We start from the raw sequence: 17062 nt of genomic DNA, 5'->3' as shown, positions 1-17062 counted from the left end.
CAGTGGGAAGACTCCGCGCTCCCATTGCAGGGGGCCCGGGTTCGATCCCTAGTCGGGGAACTAGATCCTGCATGCATGCCGCAACTAAAGATGCCACGTGCCGCAGTGAAGATCCCGCGTGCTGCAACTAAGACCCGGCGCAGCCAAAATAAATTTTTTAAAAAAAAGCAAGAAAGAAATGGGTTCCAAAGACCTGAGTCCTTCAGACAGGAAGTCGAACTCATACCCTGAGCAGAGCTGAGCAGGCCCAGTGGTGATGGTACCCACACAACTAGCCCTCGGCTGGAGCTGCTCCCCACTCCAGGACGACAGTGGGAGGCACCCAGAGTTCTGGAGGAGGGCCCTTAGTGGCCCTTCACTCCAGGGGCCCTGCAGGGGCTCCTGACTCAACACATGGGAATCCGAATCCCAAAAGAAACATTTCATCTTCTAATACATCCTCACCCACCACCACCCGTACCTTCAGTAAACATGGTGGGGTCTGTGGGGAGATAAAAAATACTGAGCTGTCTTAACTGTGCTCATGCCCTCTCCTGGATTTGGGGTCTACTGTCTGTAGAGTGACTCAGGTATAAATTTTCTTGCCATCAAAGTCAAGCCCTGCTCCTTACTGGCTGGTGAGCTGTGTGACCTTGGGTGAGTCACTTAACCTTCATCATCTGTGAGCTGTACCTTCCTTATAAGGCAGCTGAGTTAGATGAGGTCAAGCAGTAACAGCCCCAACTGCATAGTTGCTTCTCTGGCTATTCCTACTTAGCTATTTGCTGATAGTACCGTTCACTTGACTTCTGGATAAGAGGTCACAGTTTGTAAGGCACGCTTATGACAAGATTATTCATTTTATCTTGACAGCAACAGGCAAGGGCATTTTACAGAAATGACAGGAACGGAGGTTCTAGGTGGGAGCGAATATTTGTAACTTCCTTTTCTCTGTAACTCCCAGTTAAAGGACAAAGGACCTTTTAAAATGTGTACATTTACATATAAACTCTTGAAAAAGGACAGAGAATAGGAGAGGAAACCGCGAAAACCTGAAAGTTGAGAAGCAGAGGGACCTGTGGAAACGGCCCCGGCAGAATCAGCAGACCCAAGCACACAGCGTCCTAGGCCAGCAGCGGGCAGACGCTCGGGAGCTTGGGCAACAGGGAGGTGGCGCGCAGGCCGCTTCAAAGGCTGTGCAGAACCAGAAGCAGAAGCACGTGGCCCCCAGGGCCCTAACCTCTCTGCACGGCCGGGGAGCTGCCCTCCCTCTGCTCCAGAAGAGACTGTGGTCTTGGAGAGCACAGGACGGGTGACCTGGGCAGTACCCGCACTGAAGGCAGACAGGATGGTGGGCTTTATGTACTGAATGATGAGGCCCCAGCCTCTTGCCAACCTAAGTCCTCACTGATGGCCCAACCTGAGCCCTGGACGGCCTGCTGCTCCAAGTGTGGGCTGTAGCCGGAGGCCCTCCGCACGACAGTGGACGGGTGCGGGGCAGACCAGCCTCCTCACTAGTGCACGTAGGAATCTCCTGGAGAGGTTAACACGAGGTGCTCCCAGGACTTCTGAGTCGCTCCGCATTTCTAACGAACTCCCAAGTAGTAGGAATGCTGCCTGTCCAAAGACCGCACCTTGGGTAGAAAGGGCCTCGTAGGAGGGATCTTTGTGCCCCTCTCTTAAATGTAACCAACAATCAAGGGTCCCAAGACTTCTGAGGGAAACTAAGACAAAACCACCAAAAAAGGGCAACTGGGAGGGAAAAGAAAACTGGAAAATCCTCTCAATAACCCTCAGAGAGGGGAGAAGACACCGCATCCACAAGACAAGAGGAGAATGCACTCACGACAGAACAGGATGAAAACCTCAGAGTAATAAAGTGTGAGAGTGGGATGAAAACTAACAGGTGTGCAAGATAAAGTCGAGAAAAGCTAATAGAAGCAGAGGTGACAGGAAAGAGAAGATGGACAGAGGACCAGCCCAAGTAGCCCAACATCTTGGAAAATAGTTCCAGAAAGAACAGGAAATGAAGTGGAGAAAAGTGAGTAAGTGTTGACGCTTCCGAGAGTTGAAGGCGGGGGCTTGCACGTGTGACGGGGCCCAGCCAGGCACGCACTTGCACGGCACTCAGAAAGACAGTGGTCACACACGGTCACTGGCAGGCTCTCAGGAGCCAGAAGACGGGGCCAGCCTCACACACTAGGGAATGATTTTCAGGCCAGAACTGTCTACCCTGCTGGACTCTCTAAGTGTGCAGATGGAGAAAAGACACAGGCTCTCAAAACGCTGACTCCCCCCAGACACCCTGAGTGTGCCAGAAGAGACACTTCACGGAAGAATGAGATCAAAGAAAGAAAGGAACGCCGGGAAACATATCACGAGATCCAACATCAGAGGAACGGAATCTCTAGCCTCAGCGGGAGAGGGCCAGTCCCAGGGAAGCACTTGGCTCCTGGTGCAGAGGTTCTGGGGGTGCTGACCACAGGACGCCAGTATGTCTGTACTGACTGGGGACTGAACTGCAGGGTCTGATGCGGAATTAATGACAAGTATGAACCAAGCAAGTAGGAAGTTACCTACGTGGGAAACAGAAGTACAGGAGGGGAAATCATAATAGACTACGGGGTCGGCCAACCTAATAATGTAACACAGGGAATTCCCTCGCGGTCCAGTGGTTAGGACTCCGCGCTCTCACTGCCCAGGGCCTGGGTTCAATCCCTGGTCGGGGACCTAAGATCCCACAAGCCATGCAGCCAAAAAAATAAAAAGATTGAGTCTTCTATTGGGAGGACGGGGGATCGGCAGCCAGCATGCATTCACGAGTGCACACGGGTACAGGTGTGTGCGTGTGCAGGTGTGTGTGCACACACACATGCATGCACCAATGAGGCAGACAGTGAAAAGCTAACTCATCCATCTTCGTGAAACCCTACAGGTAATCTCCAGACTGAAATGTTCCCATGCAAGTCTGCTGCTCGAGGGACAAGGGTAAATGGTGAAGAGTCGAGGCGAGGAGGGCGCACTTACCCAGTCTGGTCACGGTGACCCGCACCTTGGAGGTCTTGTTCCCCGCCGTGGAGAGCGCGGAGCAGCGGTACTCGGCGCTTTCCCGGAGGGCGTCTCGCAGCCAGCTGAGCACATGGGCCCTGCCATCAGGCAGCACGTGGGTTTGCGCAGGGACACACACCTCCAGCTCTCGCCCGTTCTTCTCCCAGAGAAAGTGAACGTCCGCAGGACCTGGGGGCACACAGACCATCTTCACCACCAGGACCCCCACTAGGGGTCATGGGAACCATGGGAACTATCCTGGCACGGGAGATGGGGGCTTCCCAGATTAGGGGCCTCGTCCCAGCTGGACTCAAAGTGACAGTGCAGCTTTCCGATAAGTCCCTGTCCTTCCCCTGGAGGAGGCCTGGGGGTGGTTCCCCATTGTGGTCCCCAGTGACCCTTGGGAGCAAAGGGGTACAGACACCTTAGTGCCTTGTGCCCCGTGGCTCCCTGCTCCTTGAGCTTGCTCAGGTGCCTTTTTCAAAGCACACCTGCGTGGCCGTGTCCCCATGACACACTCTAGGCCATCGTGGGGCACCCCTTTTCCCTTTCTCGCCAGGCTGTGCACCCGTTGGAGTGCCTGGTGGCTGAGCTCTGGGGCGGATATCTGTTTGGCACAGAGGGTCTGGGCCTGGGTACTTCATCTGCCCACCTGGCCCTGCTGCCACCACCTTCGGCCTGCTCTGCCTCTGCTGGGCCACTCCCTCTCCCTGGGCATCGAGAAGTCACAGCTTACCCCAGTGGGGCCTGGCCGGGCTGCCACGCCCAGGGGTGGGACTGCCACCTGGAGCTCCCAGGCGCGCCAGGGTGCCGAGAAGGGCTGAGGGCCTGTCTTACAAAATAAGGGCTTGGAGGAGAGTGGACCGGAGGAGGGGAAGGGCCCAGGCAGAAGCCCCCTTCCCAAAGCATGGCAGGGTCCTGTACACGAGCCACCCGCAGATCCCGTGCTCATTCCACAGTGGCTGGGGTGGTGGGCTGTGGAGCCAGTGTGTGGAAAGCCTGGAGCGAGACTGGGCTCTGGTCCCAACACTGGAAACAGCCTCAGCAAGTGACCTCCTTGACGGGGCCACCTTCCCCATCCATAAAGTGCAGCTGCATGAGCCTGGGGCTTCAGGCTTCACCCTGGGCACCAAGGGCTGTGCTGAGACGGGCCCGACTCCCGTCCCTACTTCAGAACAAACAAGCCAGGCCGCCTCCACTGTGATCTGCCTACACGCTGGCTTCCACTCAAAAGTGGCTGAAGACAGGACAAGGTCAGATTAAAACACCCAGCTGACACAACTCGGCTCCTTCCTGGGGTATGTGCAGACCCCCAGCTGAGCTGAGCTGGGAGAGCAAAGGCCAGGCCAGGCCCTAGACAGAAGCAGCCGCCGCCTGCCCTGAGCAGCCAGGTGGCTCGGAGCCGGGCAGGAGGGGGTGCAGGCCCTACTCCCTGTGGGCCCCAGGGGACGGACAGGCCCTCTGTTCCTGCTGTTCCCAGTAACGGGGTGGGGGGAGTGGATGGTGCGGTGCTGGGCCAGGCCCTGCCAGCCCATGCTGCTACCCTGCCTCTGCCAGGCAGGCACCCCAACAATGTGGACGAGGGGGGCCCTCTGGCCTCCTTGCCCAGGGACCCAGCTCCCTGACAAATGCCTGCTGTTCCGCGTGGACAGCACCGCCCTGGACGGGCAGGCTGTGAGGCTGACCTAGACCAGAGCAGCCCTGCCTGATCACAACCCTGCCTGAGAATCAGCTTTTAAGAGCTAGATTCCATCTCAGATGCCCGCCAACCTGGGAAATCACATAAAACGTGATTTCATGCAGGATGGTCAGCAGTACAAGGAATATATGTGCCTGTGGCTGGAGTTCACGGAGCAGGAAAAACAAATGATAGAGCCAAAGGGTTAAAAACCAGCACAGAAACAGCTGGCATCGGGGTGTGCTTGCGTGCGGGAGCCTGTGGGAACGGCCAGGTGGGAACGGTGGTGGGCGGACATTTCTCTGTCACGTGCTGGGCTTTTTAGAAGGGGGACAGACTTCTAGTTTAGATATGATTACTTCTCATGGATTCGTCGCCAGTCAGGTCCCCGTGTGACCAACTTGGGACCTATTCACCTTTGTGCAGTCCCTGCATCAGTGACCCACCACGTTCAGGATCCGCAAAGAACCTTCCTCCCAAGGGAGAGTCAGACCCTTGAACCGGACAATCCTAGGAGTGAATCCCGAGACAATGATCAGAACCCACTGAAGCCGTTTCTACTGGAAATTAGGAAATGTCCCGCAAGGGGTCCCCTGAACGCTGTGGCAACCACCCGTGTTGTCACTGATCAGGAATCACGTTTAAGATTTAGCAACACGAAAAAGTAACAATAACATTATATTAAATCAAGACAATATGTAAGTACATTGTGTACGTGTGTACGTGTGTGTGGACACATGCACGTGAGAAAAGGCCTAAAAGCGGCCATTGTGCCAGGCGGGCTGCAGCTGGTTACATTTGGGGGTGACTGGGTTTTGCTCTTCATACTTTCCTGAAGTTTCCAAATTCACCACAACAAACAAACTGATTTTATGATAAAAATAAAATGCTATTTGGAAGAAACACACGTTACACAGGCTCTGGAGAGAATCCTGAAAGCTGTTCAGAAGCGTTTTACACAGCAGCCCCCAGCCTTCCTGGCCCAGTGGATGAGCCCTCAGGGGTCTGTTTAGTTGTTTTCTGGGCAGGATATTTGGGATTTCTGGTGTTTTGTTCTATCACTATAATTTTGCATAATATAAATTTTTGTATAATATACAAAACAAAGCGTTTTGTACTCTACCCATAGATAACTCTATACATACTCTCCATATACATTCAGATGGACATACTTGTACATATGTGCACACGCACACGTACACAGCCCCACGTCTGTGTGCATGTGCCTGGGTGCCTGTCAGTCGGGCAGAGGTACTTCCTCCCTTTAACTGAATGCACTTGGTGACACCATGTTCCATTTCGTCGTTCCCTGGCCAGCAGGCACCTTGGCGGAGTCTAACTTTAAAAGCTGACACGCGCGAGGCATTATTGATTAAGAACGGGAGACCTGTCTCTGAATTTCAGACACTGAAGTCGGGTCTCATCCCCTTGCCCTGCTCAGTGGTGCCACGCACCGAGCCCCCCAGGACGGGGGCCACGAACATGGGTCACAGGAGCCTCTGGAAGGTTCTCATGACTGACACTGGGACAAAGAACCCGGGTGGCCTGAGCTGGGGATGATTCGTCACCCCGAACCACATGGGCCAGGACCTCTCAGGAGCCAAATTCTCCTTCGACCCACGGTTGCCGGGGCACAAACAAGGACAGAAACCACATGTGCCTCCACGGTGAGGACAGCGTCAGGCACCACTGAATGTTCCCTAAATGTGTATTTAACGGTAGTAAAACACGACATATGTTAAAGTACTTACGTTCCATTTATTCTTTTTTAAAACTATCCAACTCATTCTGCATGCAGAAGAGATTAAAGAGAGAGGGAAAGCGACAGTTAAAACCGGTCGGCAGGGCCACCACATGACGTCCGTGGGGACCCGGGGCAGCAGGCCAAACCCAACTGTCCCACAGGGGCCTGCTCCTCGGAAATTCGGGGCCACCAGGAGTCTTGGGTCCCAGCCCACCTCAGGATTGCGGGGCTGTTGGCTCCATCCTGCCCGCACCTCGACCCACACCGTCTAAGGAAACCCACTGGTGTAGAGTTGACTCTACCGTGTGACAAAACTAGAATCCCTCCGAGCAATGGCCTCTCTCCAAGGGAAGCCGGCCCATCCTAGAGGCGGAGGGCCTGAGAGTCCCCAGCTGGAGGGGGTTGTGATGGGACCCACCCTAAGTCCTCAGGCCACGTCCTGACAGCTGCCCCACTGCCTTCCGTGCAGCTCCAGGCAGCCAGGCCTTCCTCCAGGCGTCCTCCTCCGTGTGGGTGTGGTCAACTCTGACCCCAGACCAGTGGCCCTGGGGCCAACCCACCGCCCATACTCACGCCCAGGGTCCTTCCAGCTACCGGGCGGCCGGGTGCACCCCTTGGGGGGGCTCTTCTCCGAACACCCAGAGGCTGCACGCACCAAGGACACTCACTCCGGATTCCCCGGCGTGGCCCAGAGTTCACACCTGTACAGAAACCAAGAGAGCCTGCCCGGGAGAGGAAAGGGGCTCTTCCAGGGCTCCACCACCCCAAGGTCATCAGCTTTCCTCCTCAAAGTGTCTCAAGCCCGTCACACAGGTGCTGGGGCGCTGTGGTCAGCTGAAGAGTGTCCCCCAAAATATCCAGATCCTAAACCCTGGGACCTCATGTGGCAAAAGGCGCTTTACAGACAATGTTGTGGGCCATGTCGGAAGGAGTGGGGAGATGCCTGCACGGCTGCCAACTTCACGGGGTCGCGGGAGAGTCTCTTCTGCAGATGACTCTCCTGCACACAGAGATTTCCAGAAGCCCAGGGCCAGGACTGCCGCGTCGTAAAGGCATGTGGATTATCACAAACAACAGAAAAGACAAGACAGCGCTTCTGGCAAAACCACTTCTTCAAACACTCTAAGCACCGAGACTCCAGCAGGGGCCCGGGGCTGCCCCAGCGTGGAGGGGCGTCCTGACTCTTCCTGGAAAAACGACCAACTCACGGGTCCACTATCCCCCCACGGCTTGACCCTCGCCTTTCAGGAGCCCTGACACGCACACTTGCACCAACTGTCGTTGCAGGAGCTCCGAGGCCCAGGCCGCTTCTGCCCCTCTGACCCTGGTGGCTTAAAGGGCTCTGATTTCTAACACTGTAGTTAAAACATGAAAGGCCATCCGAAACCTGAATATGCAAATGTCACCCAAAGTAGAGAGGACCCATTCTTAGCTTTAAAAACAACACAGGTCTAACTCTGACATAGAAAAATAGTTGTATCAGGAATGAGGGCAGGGCCGTTAGGGTGAAGAGAAGTTCTACTTTTGTTAAAAAATTATACAGATCTATTTCTGTCTGTATATATGTGCACGGTGCATGTGCAGACACACGCTTTGCACAGACATGCATATGGACGCATTATCAATCGCTGTTACACGTACAGGCCTGCCTTGTTTTACTGTGCCTCGCTTTACTGCACTTTGCACACACTATGTTTTTTACAGATTGAAGGTGTGTGACAACCCTGCATCGGGCAAGTCTATCGGCGCCATTTCTCCAACGGCATTTGCTCAGTGTCTCTGTGTCACATTTTGGTAATTCTCACAAAATTTTAAACTTTTTCATTATTATAATTTTATGGTGACTGTGGTTGGTGAACTTTGATGTTACTATTTCAGCTTGCTGAAGGCTTGCTTGATGATTAGCATTTTTTAGCAATAAAGTACTTTTAAATTAGGGTACATAATGTGATTGCATACTTAATAGACTACAGTATAGCATAAACGTAATTTCTAGATGCATTGGGAAATCAAAAAAATTGTGCAACTCGCTTTATTGCAATAGTCACTTTATTGCGGGGTCTGAAACTGAACTCACAACATCTCCGAGATATGCCTGTATGTTTTATCTGTATTTTTAGCCAAAATAAAGGTAAATGTGCTCATGTGCACGTAGTGGGAGATTTCTTTGCTTATCTGTACTATTCTAATTTTCCCACAAGGAGCATGGATTATTTCAGAAAAGTGAAACATGACTAAATGCCTTCGTAATTTCTCCAGCTCAGAACCCCTTTTCTATATTTGTCAGTATTTTCCTAACTCTCCACTGTGCACATACATCGCTTTCAAATGGAAGACAGCCAGCAGTGAGGAGAACCACCCCAGAACCTGGAATTTTTCCTCCTCACAATCAAGACTCAGGGCTTGTGAATGGAAGCATGGCCACAAGGCACATCATGCAGAGTGCTTTGGACCAAAAAGAAACACACACACACACACACACGTGGATGTGTGTATACATGTCCACACAAGAACAGACATACATGCACACACGTGTGCACACAGATATGCCAGCAGACAAAGCACACACACATACACATGCACACATACACACATCAACATACAGACACACACACACATTCCACCAGCATGATCTGGAGATGCAGAGAAGTGAGCTGAGAAGCCCCTCAGAGTCACCCAGCCGCGAGGCCATGCCCACCGTGAGAAGCCGACCTGGCCTTAGCTGGGCCAGAGCTTGAGCCACTGTGAGATGGTTTCCTAAGCCCAGCTCTGCAGTGACGCTCAGGCCGAGGCCACGTGGGAGCAACCTGGACGGGGAGGTGCCTGCAGGCAGAGGCAGAAGCCAACATTTCTGCAGAGCCGCAGCCTGACAAGAAACTTGGTCTTTAGTTCTGGTGCCTTCCGGGACTCGGGGGAGGGGATGGCCAGAGACACTGCCTTTTTAAACACTGTGCACTTGAACACCCACATTGCACAGTGAACCGGCTTTGGCTATGGGGCTAGGTTTAGAGGAAGAGGGCAGCCAGCGCCTGCCTAGACCTGGACGTGTCATTGGGGACACCCAACCCAGTGACCTGCGGCAGGATGAGCCGGGGGACCAGGCCTGCGTGGGGCCTCAGACAGAAGGGACATGCTCTCGTCCACTCTGCCCCTCAACAGCAGGCTGCCCTCGGGAAGAGTAGGTTCCCCGAGTGCAGACACGAAACCGCTCTGTTGAGGGGCGGGTCCTCGCAGGCCCAGCTATGGGGTCCCTGAGGGCTTGTGTCTGCCAGCAAGGGGCCCTGGTGTCCCCAGCACCGAGCCTCCCCACCTTCCCACCACTGAGGAGATTCCCCAGTGTGACTGTGGAGGACCCTGCCACTGTGGGACGGGCCTGGGGGCCTGAAGCAGTTCCCGGGCCCCTGTCCCAAGGGAGTCAAGTGGCCGAGAGCAGCACCCAGGTGACCTGGGGCCACACGGACCCGCCCCTTGCAGGTCTGTCTGCAGAAGTCCCCTTCACAGGCAACTTCCCTGCCCACTGCCCGAGGCCCAGGCAGGAGTCACCAGTGGCCACACGTGCGGGGTCACAAGTGGACAGAGCCACTCAAAGTCTTGTGAGCCAACTCCACAGGGGATCAGGCAGCAGCGTAACACTCAGCAGTTTCTCACAGCTTGCTTAAATTCTCAAAAAAAGGAAAAAAATGAGATTTGCTTGTCCTCCTCACTAACTTCATTCCTCGCCTCTGAGCAAAGAGGACAAGCTGCCAGGCCCGGAACGTGCCACGTGTTTTCTCCCCGCAGCTACTGATGAGTTAGAAGACGGCACCCTGGGGAGACCGGGCCACCGGGTGCTGCCCAAAGCCCAGGACACACTCGGAACGTGGGTCTGGCTGACGCCCCATCCCAATACCATCCAACACAGTGCCAACGCCTCCTACATCCGAGGGGGCACGCTAGACTCCCAATCTTTTCTGCGTTTAAACATCTTGAAGCAAGTTGTTAAAACAATTCCCTTTCTGGAGGCTCTACGGTTAATGTTTTAAATCTCCAAACGCCACATACATCAAACCCAAATTGTTAGCCGACAAAGAAGTAACCCTATATACCAGCAATTGGCAAGCTGCATTTTGTAAATAAACTTTGGTGCCCGCGCAGCGGCAGCTTTCAAGCTACAAGGCAACAGCTGAGTAGTTGCAACAGAAACCACGGCCGGCAAAGCCGAAGAGTTTGGCCCTTTGAGGAAAACACTGGTCGGGCCCTGCTGTCCCCAGGAACAGCCTCGGGGTAACAGTTTAGTGTCGCTGGGGACCACCGGAGAGGTGCAGCCAGGAAGGCCGTGCTCGTGGAGGAGGCCCCCACTGCCCGCCCCCCACCCGGACAGGTGCCCCGCTCACCTGTGGCATGGCAGAAGAGGTGGAAGGTCCCCAGGGCATGCACGTGCTGGGCCTGGTCGCTGAGGAAGGGCGGCAGCAAGGTGACCTGCAGGCGGCTGTCAGGCCCCGGGCCCGAGGCCGGCCAGGGGCTTCGGGGAGAGGAAGGTGAGTCAGGGCCCAGACAGGACAGGGAAGAGGACCCCGGAGGAGGAAAGGGCAGAGGAGATGAGGCTGCGAGACAGAGGACAGAAAAGAGAGAGGGCTCTGAGGCAGAAGTCGTCAGGAACACACCGCGTGCCAGAGAAGGGGACCAAAGTGCAAGAAAGAAAGGGGCCCAGGCCGCGCGGGGAGGCGGCGGGAGAGCCACAGGGAACCACGCGCCCGCGTCAAGGATATAAGCTTTTGTTTATTCGGTTACTTTCCGAACGTATACAATTCAAAGTAGAAAAATAAAAACAAAGTAAATCTTATAAAACACAAATGTTTACACCAGAACGGTCGAATCCTATCATGCTGGAAGATGACACCGTCCACACAGGCCACACACACACTCAAGAGTTTATTGCTCTTTGCCACGGAAAGAAAGGCTCCTCCATGTGGGTGTCTGGAAAGCAGGAAATGGAGTGTGACGTCAGTGATGGTTAGACTGTGCCACCCACTTGCACCTTGAGAGGGCGCCAGGCCTGGCAGGTCCGCGGCGGCGGCATCTGTGGGAGGGGCGCTGTGCTCGCCAGCCTGGCTGTCCCCGGCCGCCCTGCTCTCTTCCAGTTGGGGACAGCTCGGTTAGGCCAAGTGGAGAGTCTGGGCGGGCAGAGGGCATGAGACGGAAGCAAACAGAAAAAGGAGATGTTCAGATGGCCAAGACGTCCCGGTGAACGTTCTGTCTGGGCAGGAGGTTCTGACCGGTGGCTGTGGGCACTGGATTGTAACACACTTGTCCCCTCAACTCTGGGCCAGCCCGGCTCCACCCAGAGCACGCTGGGGCCCACATCCCTCCCTCCAAACCCTGCCCGGTGTCATGGGACATTCCTCCACAGCCTTCTCCTCAAAAGAGTTAAAACAAGAGTAAAAAAAAAAAAAGGTACAGAAAAAAAATCTCTCTGAAAACAATGCTTCCCTTAAGGAACAAAATTAAAAAAAAAAAAAAAAAAGAAAAAAGGACATGTGCTCAAGACATGGTTTTGTCTACATTTCTAAAAGCAGAAAAGAATGCATTTAGCAAAAGTAAGATTATCCCTGAGAATCTTAAGCAACATAAGCCATACCTTTACCCTAATATACAACAAAATCCAGAAGATGTACATCTTCCAAATATTCAAACATCTGCTTTAGTAATTTAAAAAATAAACGACCCAACACGCCAACATAATTAAAGCAAAAATCCTAAAAAGTAATTACGTGGAAGAAAAGGTTCGTGCCAACCTGGACAACAAGCGATAAGTTACCAATCTGATAAACTAAAACGTCATTTCCAATCTGGAATTAAATTCTCTTTCAGTGGCTGCTACGAGGAGGGGACGCTCACGGCCCATCTCTTCCCGGGCCAGTGGCGGCCCGGCCGTCTTCCCGCCGCAGAGCGGCCTCGGGCGAGCCTGTAGGCACGACTCCGAGGTCCCCACCGACCAGCACGCCGGCCGCGATGCTCGCCAGTTTTCCGAAAGGACAAAGAGAAACCAAGTCACAAGCGCGACCCAAGAGAAAAGACACAGAAGACTGAGGTTTGCTGACGACGGCTACCTATGCAGCACTGGACGGGGGACTGAACTGGCAACACAAAGACCTCCCAGCGAGCGGCGGGCGCCTCAGTCCCCGTCCGCGTCCGAATCGGCGAACTTCAGCTCGCACTTGACGTCGAATGGCCGGTCCCGGACCGGGAGCTCGTCGATCTTCTGCGAGTCCTCCCGGTCGGTGGGCAGCCTGCTGGCCATGGTGTCCTGCTCTGTCTCATAGCCGGTGTCCAGGGCCGGCTTGGGCTGCCCGCCGTTCTGCTGGGAGAAGCTGCCCTGCTCCACCAGCGTCTCCTTCACGCTCTGCTCGCAGTCTGAGAAGTCCGACGTGGGCTGCTTCTTCCCCAGGAGCATGGCCGAGCGGAACTTTAAGCACTGTCCAGGCAGGTAGGCCTTATAGCAGTTGTAGGTGAAGAGGCAGAGGAAGAGGGCGAAGAAGAAGAGGAAGAGAAACATGAGGAGACGGTTGTCACTGGACTTGAGATACATCGTCTTCTCCGAGTGGACCTCGGGGACCGTGTTGATGACAATCTTTGGTTCACAGGACGTGCCGGTGGGCCCCTCGGGGCTGGACGGCGGGGCGATGGCACTGGGCGTGGTGGCCTGCACGGCCGGGGTCTGGGGAAAGGAGCCTCGGGTGGGCCCCGCTGACACTTTGGAGGTGATCCTACTACCTTCTGTCCGTGTGACTGGTGAAGTGGAGACCACCGGAGTTCGAGGGACCACCTTGACCTCCAGAACGTGCTTGGCCACCACCTGCAGGACTGTCTTGTTCTTGACCCTCTCCTCAGACAGGCACTGGTACACCCCACTGTCTCCTTCTGACAGGTTGAAGATGAGCAAGTTCTTCCTGCCCACCAGGCTGTACTTGGGGCTTTCGGCCTTGAGCGCGCCGTTCTGGAACTTCCACACCACCCGGGCCAGGTTGGACTTTTGGGAGCATTTGAGTTCTGCTGTGCCACCATGCTTGAAAAAATGCTGCAGGTAACTTTCTTTAATTTTATCTGGAACATCAAAATAAACGTGCACAGCATCAACAACCCTGCTCGATACTTCTTTCAAAACTAGGTTAACACGCACAAGAGGACACAAGAGTTTCACCCTGTGGAGCAACATGGAATCTTCCAGAACAGCAAGGAGATAAAGACATGCGTGACGGAAGAGCAAAGATTAAGACCCCAATGGCAGCCCTTGGGGACAAAGAAATTGAAGCCAACTCTGAGCAGAAGAAATCCTGTTTCGCACCCTGATTTCCCAGGAGAAAACTCCCCAGGCCGGGGAGGCTGGGCAGCGGTCAGCTGTGCCTTCTGGTGGCGGCGCTTTATCAAACAACGGGCTTCTGCTAGCGGCTGCCGGGTGTGCTAGCCGTTCGGTGGGCCTTGGCGCCCTCCTCCTAAACTTGTCTTAACTGATGACAGCTAGCGAGCGGGTTAGGGATGGGAGGGCAGGAGCCCAGGGCACGCCTGCCTTCAGCTGGGACATGCCTGACCTCCTGGCAGGGCTGGGATCCCCCGAGGGGAACGGGGACTAATCTCTCATGAGTTCCTCCCTCCTGTTCACAAGAGGGGTAGCTTTTGTTTAACGCGCCCCAAGCTAAGCAGAAGAGAGAGAATGCATCTCAAGAGCAGACGTCACAGTTTGGGATGGAGAGCGCCTTCCAGCAAACAAATACACTCTGCGTGGCTTCAACATCCTGTTCTGTGATAAAAGGGACGGGGAAACATCACGGGGTCTGCCACGAGATTACTCGACCTCTGTTCCGAGAAAGAAAAACAAAACGTACGAAATGCCACACCAGCAAAGCATCATGAGATGGTTACGTGAATGGCTGCCGTCCCTGAAGAGAAGGCAGCGAGGACGAGCAACTTACCGGGGCAAGCGGACGCATCCCCGCTCATCTCCTGAATCAAACCCCTGCAAGACAACCGGGCACAGGTTACACAGTGCATGCGCTTGACGCCAGGGGGCTGGGCGGAGCGCCTGCATGCAGTGGGGCCAGTACCTGCTGGGGCCGTCGGTCTGGTGCAGGACGATGCAGGCGGCCGCGGCCGGGCTCCAGGCGCAGTAGGGATCCCGGGCCAGCACGCAGTCCTCGCAGGTGCCGTGTTTTCCGCAGAAGGCCACGGGGGCCTGCACCACGCCCGAGTTAGAACCGGCATAGACAAACCTTCTGCCCTGTGGGTGTGAAACAGATGAGAACGGTGGGCACTGGGTGGGGGCAGCCCTCCACGTGCCAGGTGCTTCTCTAGCTCATGGGGAGTGATGACAAAGCATCGTCCCGAGCTTCTGGAGGCGGAAGTGGAACGAGGCCAGGTTAGATCCAAGACAAATCTGCACTGCAGTGTCGTGACAGACGGGTGGATTTCTGGCGGAATCCACGGGCTAACTCAGAGGGTGCTGGGCCTTGGTCCAAATCCCTCCCCTCCCCCGTCCGAGCACCCACCCTCATCCTACCCGCCAGCAGTGCATCTCTGCACCTCCTCTGCCCCCTCTGTGTGCAAGAAGACCCACTAGCTTGACACTCCCGACTGCCCTCCCAGCCTCACTAGACCAGAGGCCAAAGGGCACAGCCTCCAAAGCCCATCTCGTGCCTGCAACACGTGAGCACCAGCACACAGACGCCCGTGTCAGTGTGTGAATCCAGCGGGGCCGCAGTGAATACAGGTGGAGAGTGAACAGAGCTCTAGTAAACAGACTTAAACAAGAGAGGAGGCATTCGTTTCCCACGCATCTACGTTTACGAGAAATGAACGCGGCTGGGGAAATGGACAGCCACACTCTGAAGCAGAGAGCAAAGCAGGCTACTCCGTGTTCTGGAGTGCTGGGCCTGGGACGTCTCCACCCTCAGGCTGATGCCGCCAGCGCCCGCAGCACTGGCAGGGAGCCGGGCGCACGGGCGGTTGGGGCAGGCTGATTTTCTCACGGAACTCAGCTAGAACGAGGGCTCCCCCACGGAGTCCACCTGAAGCCCAGCAGCAGACCTAGGGCTGGCAATTCAGATACGGCATTTTCTCTCTCCTTTGCTGTTGAGCCTCTGTCTCACCTTGACGTTCTAGGAAGGCCGTTGGTTAATGTCAAAAGATTCCCACGTTTACACAGAGCTTAGTATTTTAAACACAGCCTCTATCCTCTGAGGACATGTTCTGAATTAATTTCAGAGTCTGGCTGGAGTGCAAAGGCCCTGGTGTTACCCCAGATCTCCTGGCCTGTGATGCCTTGAAGGCCCAGGGGTCACAGACCCACCCGTGTGTGAGCACAGCCGAGAGAGGGCAGTCCCCTGTGCAACGGAGTCAAACTGTGATGACAGGTGGTAGAGAGAGTCAGGCCCAGTGCCGGCCTGGCCGTGTCGGCAGAGACCTGGGCAGATGAGGCCAGGTGAGCCCATATTCCTAAGAAGGAATCAGGACGACACCCTGCATCACAGTTGGGATCGCGTGGCTCAGAGGTGAGGAAAAATTTCCTGGGGAGACCGGCCAAGTGGGCAACTTCAGTGGGGTCCTACGGAGGGCCCCTGGTGAGGGCTTGGACACTCACGGAGAGCGGAGCAGGTGGCCTGGGGAGCCCCACATGACCCCTGCAGGCAGCTGCATCCTCTTTGCACCACAGCCTGCTCAGCCCAGACTCCAGCCCTCGCTCCCCAACAGGGCAGGGCCTCACCGATTCCAGCGAATGTGGACGGGAAGGGAACAGAAAAGTGGCTTGAGATCCCACGGCAGCAAGCGCTGCAGGCAAGGCCCATGGGTGGACGTGCAAGTCAGTGGGCGAGAGGCAGCGGGGTGTGTGTGTGGCCTCAAGGTCACCCACAAATAAGTGTCAGCCGCCGCGGGGGCTGAACACGGCCCCCAAACTCTTCAACTCCTCCTTCCAGGAGCTGGGGCTTAGCTCCCTGCCCCCCAGGTGGACCAGACCCACTGACCACAGGGTGTGGGGACAACGTGGAAGGAGAAACCGAGTAACTCTGAGAAGTCATTGAATCCATGTCCCCGAGACAGTGGTCATCTCCCCAAACGCTCAACCCCAATTTCAACACGAGAAAACATCAGATATGCCCAAACCGAGGGGCGTCCACAAAACACCGATCAGTTCTCTCCAGATGTGTGAAGGTCACCAAGATAAGGGCAGAGGGGAGCCGTCAGACAGACACCGAGGGAGGCCACGGGGGGCCCTGGAGTCAAAACGCAGGTCGTGGGAACGCGGGGATTGGGCGTGTGGAGGTGAGTGCAGGTGCTGTGCCAGCGGACCTCCTCGGTTAGACAGGCGTGCTGGGGAAGGGCCGCAGGACCCCTGTACTATTCACCCCAGCTCTTCTGTGAGAGAAAACAAGCTGGCCGGGTACCACCCGGCACCTGTGAGATCTGCTGAGCATGCACATGCCCAGGTGCCCTCCTGCTGGCCCCTTGCGGGTCCCCACCCTCTGGGTGACTGTGCCCTCGGCCGCAGCACCGGGCTCTCTCAGTCACATCTCGGTCTCTGTGTACACAGGTGGGCGATTGTGGGTGGACATGGCCAGAGCTGGAGGAGCTCCCACCTTTGC

At 55.4% G+C, this 17062-nt stretch overlaps 1 protein-coding gene across 13 annotated transcripts in view; it reads right to left on the bottom strand.

Annotated features, from left to right (window-relative positions):
* SEMA4D (semaphorin 4D) overlaps positions 1-17062 on the bottom strand; it is a gene marked incomplete at its 3' end in the record, with an annotated part of 121861 nt that overhangs the window by 2291 nt on the left and 102508 nt on the right. For 8 of the 13 annotated variants that reach the window (XM_082471260.1, XM_082471261.1, XM_082471253.1 and 5 more), the window contains 3 exons: positions 14531-14703; positions 14399-14442; positions 12112-13532 (listed from right to left, as the gene is read on the bottom strand). In XM_082471260.1, the coding sequence (XP_082327386.1) occupies positions 12604-13532; positions 14399-14442; positions 14531-14703 (1146 nt within the window). Of the gene's footprint in view, positions 1-3006; positions 3217-10822; positions 11033-12111; positions 13533-14398; positions 14443-14530; positions 14704-17062 lie in introns of those variants that run through there. The other 5 variants (XR_014266220.1, XM_082471264.1, XM_082471254.1 and 2 more) reach the window with 2 other exon arrangements.

Source organism: Balaenoptera physalus, assembly GCF_965194825.1.
Source record: "Balaenoptera physalus genome assembly, chromosome: 7".
NCBI lineage: Eukaryota > Metazoa > Chordata > Mammalia > Artiodactyla > Balaenopteridae > Balaenoptera > Balaenoptera physalus.
This window is presented reverse-complemented; position numbering and strand designations above follow the sequence as displayed.